The sequence below is a fragment of the Panicum virgatum genome, chromosome 3N, assembly GCF_016808335.1.
Source record: "Panicum virgatum strain AP13 chromosome 3N, P.virgatum_v5, whole genome shotgun sequence".
Taxonomy (NCBI): domain Eukaryota; kingdom Viridiplantae; phylum Streptophyta; class Magnoliopsida; order Poales; family Poaceae; genus Panicum; species Panicum virgatum.
The window spans coordinates 23870314-23874780 of NC_053147.1; the positions used below are offsets into that span (position 1 = coordinate 23870314).

The 4467-nt window shown below is 44.8% G+C and overlaps 1 protein-coding gene across 1 annotated transcript; it reads right to left on the reverse strand.

Annotated features, from left to right (window-relative positions):
- Nucleotides 1–216: 216 nt before the first annotated feature.
- Nucleotides 217–3335, reverse strand: LOC120665243 (ubiquitin-conjugating enzyme E2 7). Its single transcript, XM_039944741.1, has 6 exons — nt 3061–3335; nt 2859–2961; nt 1478–1575; nt 1296–1396; nt 915–992; nt 217–582 (listed from the first exon to the last, which is right to left on the reverse strand). The coding sequence occupies exons 1-6, from the start codon at nt 3110–3112 to the stop codon at nt 505–507; spliced, it is 510 nt and encodes a 169-aa protein (XP_039800675.1). The 5' UTR covers nt 3113–3335; the 3' UTR covers nt 217–504.
- Nucleotides 3336–4467: the final 1132 nt, after the last annotated feature.

Here is a 4467-nt window from a genome sequence, read left to right on the forward strand (position 1 = left end):
TGCCAGGCACATCACACGGACCAAAATTGTGCTGATTACCCAAGAAACATTTTAGCAACTCGCTTTTGCTTACACAGGGCATACCCAGGTTATGTATCATTCAGTGGATAGAACGCATCCGGAAGCAAACTAAATGCATCATTCACACAGACATTAAGATAGTGGATAGAACACATCCATAACTAAATCTATCAGACCTAGAAAAGTCAACTAAGATGCATTAGGCAACTGTGACTTCTTTTTTATGATGTTCATCACGAAAATTATGATTAGGTGGCAGCATGTTCAAACATTGTCCAGACCAACACCCCGTGCCACATAATACAATCAAATTTTAAGGATAAGCAACATTCCCGAGTTTCTCTGACAAAGAGACCAACACCACCATACTAATGACACTGAATGGAAAATATACAGGGGAGAAGCCGAAATGCGGGCGCTGGGTGATTGATGGTGAGACACAGCACCGGTTGCAGCATTCGTTACTCCCCAGATGATTCTCTTTCAGAGCATTTCCTGAGATTTGCGAACAATGTGCCTAACCTTTTTCTTGAACTCATCCCTCTTTTCTCTCCAATCCTTCTGCAAGAAAAATTCAAATGTAAACAAGAGCAAAGCTCATTTGGCAGTTCACTGCCCAATAACAGCAGACGTGCTATGTTCCAATCCTTAGCTCAAGAAGAAGAAAATGATCTCAATGAATATTCACTGGATGAATATGCAGATAATTTCTCAAGGGGCGTGTTGAATGACAGATTATTAAAATAATGTATTCATCAATCGAGAAATTGACTCTTGCAATTGGAAATCAGATACGAGGGTGATGCTTTTACCGTTGCATTGGAAGCATAAAAACAAAGTTAATTTCGCAGTTCCTTTTCTTATGCAAAGAGAATAATGTCGAGTGCACTTACAGCTGCTTCAATGTTCGCTGGAGACTCATCATTTGGACTAGAGAGCATCGAAATGATGCTCAGAACTATACTTTCAACCTGCATGTTACAAAAGCACAATAAATTAGAAAAGGCAACAGAACTATGGATCATTGCCTGCAGAAAGAAAAGAGGTCCAACAAAATTACACCTGAACACACTACATTAACCAGAACGTCACCAAGACACACACACTCCACACACACGCGCGCGCGCAACACACCCAGACACTCAGGCACGCACCACACAATGCAGGGTTAATTGATTGAGTTTAACATTATATAAAAGGATCACACAGAAAAAACCCTGCCCTGTAAAAGTAAATAGCAGGAGAAACATTATGTTGCCTTATAAGAAGCCTACCGTGTGCACTGGTGTCCACCGTTCACTTGCAAGTTCATAGCCATTGGGATCTTCACCAGGTGGATGAAGAATAGAAATGCACACACGCCCATCAGGATAAACTGACAATTCAAAATAATGCATTGTCAGAAGACATGATCAAATCATAGACATGAATATCAGTCAACTAGCAATGAGCTCACCATTTGGATGCCACATCTCAGAAGTAAATCTCACAGATGGCGGGCTGTTGGGATAATTCTGAGGGAAGGTCATTATTGCATTGAAGTAGCCTCCGTCACTGCAAAAAATAAAAGCTTACCCTTAGATGAAAACACAGGAACTTTTTTTCACGAACATGCAAAAATTCACAGCATGCATAAACCATCAGATAAGAGAGAAAACCACACAAGCACGCGCACGCATAAAAAGACACATGTGCGCTTGCACATACACGCACATGTGTGACACACACACGCATACCTTTATTTTTGAAATTCACACAAGCTAGCAGTAGCAAGAATTTTGTTTCATCATTGTTGCGTAAACTGGGAGAAAGGAAGAATGTCTGCAAAAATTCTATTTGGGCCTCATGGGTTGAACCCTATGTTTGGTTGACAAATAATGATTTCAAAATCTGAAAGAACCTTTTTCTTCTCTACAGAAAAGGAGGTACAATATTTTAGCAAACATTATTTTTCAAAACATATACATAGTTCCTAAACTTTTCCAGGCACCATTATATCTGATGACGAAACCATAAAAGGTATGCTTGGTGTGGTCCTAAATTTGACCCCACAAAACCTTGCCAAAAATTTGATAGCCACAGGTTGCCCAAACATTTGCAAGAAAGTAACTATGGTAAGCAAGTGGGTGGAGAATCTTGCCAAAACATAGGAGCCTGCTCAGCCAAATTTGGTCAACACCATTAGCAAACATAGGCTGCAAAGCAAACAGCCTCGTACCTCCCAAGATCTAATGAACAATAAAGGGAGGTCACAAAATTTCTGATTAATATGATATGTCCCTTTTGATATGGTCTAGCAGAGTAGTTAAGATAGAAGCAATTGGTATTCCTTTACAATTAACTCAAATGTGCATCACTTATGAGCCTTACTAATCCTACATTCCATCCATGTCTGCACCTGAACTCTAAACAAATCAATTTCTTACTGCATATCATAAGCTAACTAAATCTGTTCTTTTTTTTGACAACAAGATTATCTGCTCCATTCAAGTAAATTACATAGTGAGGCAATAAGCCTACATCAGCATCAAAGCACAGAATCTGCTCAGTTAAACCACAATTCATCAATACAGGCTGTGGTTCAACACGACAACATAGAATTCCCACAGCATACACCATGGAAACCAAACAATTGGCATCAGAACACCGAATCAGCTTGACTACACCACAATTCATCGATACAGGCTGCAGATGAGTAACACGAAATTCCTATACAGATTAGAGGGCAAACCAGACAATCGGAACCGGTGTCAACTATGCACACCCATCAAGCATGCAATCTATATCCGCAAGGGCAATCGTGCAGTGATTAGAGGGCTGGCAACATTCGAACTCACTATAGGGTGTCAGGCGGGCCGATGATGGTGACCTGCCACTCGAAGACGTTGCTATCATCCACCAGCCCGGCAGAGAACCCATCCACGGGGTTCTTCGCGAGATCTGCAACAATTAACAAACAAGACGCAAGAGATCAGGAGCCGATCGCGGCGAATCGGGGCGATAAAGGAGGAGAGAACAGCGAGCCGTTCGGATCCGTACCTTTGAGCTGCTTCTGGAGCAGGAGGCTCGCCTGGCTAGCGGTGCCCGCCATGGGAAGGAAGCAGCGCTCCTCGATCGGATCGGGGCTAGGGTTTTGGCGATGGGGAGTTGTTCGCCGCCCCCGGGAGGAGCTGCTTTATTTCTGGGGGCGAGAGCGGCTTTGGAATCGGGAAGAAGAGGAGAGAACGGAACAGGCTGGACGATTTATAAGAAGCTTGAGAGAGTTCCAGGTTGGTTTGGTTAATAATGACAATCGGATTAATTTCCGCGGCTAGTCACCACGTATTTTAGGTTGTAATTACTGATTCACTCTTAAAAAGGTTGCCATTATCAGCAATTAATTGTTGTTTCTTTGGTACTCTGCCAAATGAGCATCTCCTGAAGAGTAGTTATTTTAAACTCTCTATTTGACTCTCTAAAAAAATCCTCTTCATAATGCATTGGTAGAGCATCTTCAAAAGAGTAGCAATAATGCTAGCTAAATTTAGAAATTAAGAGGCTAGCTAAAAGAAGAAGCTTCCTGAACTCACAGATAAACCAAAGATTCTTTAAAACTGAACTCTCCATTTGTTACAATGCTGGTGGACCCCACGTGTCATACTCCTTATCTTCTTCCTCCCCACCTATTTCTTCCTCTCTACCTCTGCTTCCCGCCGCCCCACCTCCTGCGCCCACACCTCACCACCCTAGCCGTCCTCGCACCACCCTCCGACGTGCCGGCCTCCGACGCTCCCGCCCCGACCTACCCTCCCTGTCTTTCTCTCCAGCGCAAGACGATGGGAGGATGCAGGCGTCATGGGATGGGGCAAGGGCTCGAGGGTGGGATGGCGGCCCGACGGAGGCGGCGCGGTCACTTCACGGTGGGATGGCCAGAGCTAGACCTGATCATCTACCGGTTCGGGTCGGGTCACTTCGGGTTTCGGGTCAAAAATTGTTGGCCCATGCCCAACCCATAACATGGTCGGGTCGGGTCGAGTTCGGGTCGGGTCGAGTTGGCTCGAATTTTGTGTGTAATTTTCGGGTTGGATCGGTTTTTTTTGAGTTTCGGAACAAATATTTCGGCCCGTACCCGACCCATTACTTGGTCGGGTTGGGTCGGGTTGGGTTTTTTTCGGGCGGGTTGGGTTTGGTTTATCGGATCGGGTGGCCCGTGATCAGGTCTGACCGGAGCGCAAGGGTGGCAGCAGTGCGATAGCGCGCGAAATTGATGGCACGAGGCCGCAGGAGGGTGGGGACTGACGTGCCAAGCAAGATGGCGAGTGGAGTCGCTCAGGTTTTTTGACGAGTGAGCGGCTTTGGATACCGAGTACGATGGCGGGCGGAGGTAGATATCGAGGCTATTGGAAGGGGATGTTAGCAGACTTTTGCTTTTTTTAGTGATCTCATCTAGGATAGCGTGACTGTTGG

Coding starts and splice junctions, on each gene's coding strand:
- LOC120665243 (XM_039944741.1), bottom strand. CDS start 3,112: ATGGCGGGCACCGCTAGCCAGGCGAGCCTCCTGCTCCAGAAGCAGCTC. Junction 2,962..3,060: donor GCTCCAGAAGCAGCTCAAAG/GTACGGATCCGA, acceptor TAATTGTTGCAG/ATCTCGCGAAGAACCCCGTG. Junction 583..914: donor CAGCGAACATTGAAGCAGCT/GTAAGTGCACTC, acceptor TTTTTCTTGCAG/AAGGATTGGAGAGAAAAGAG.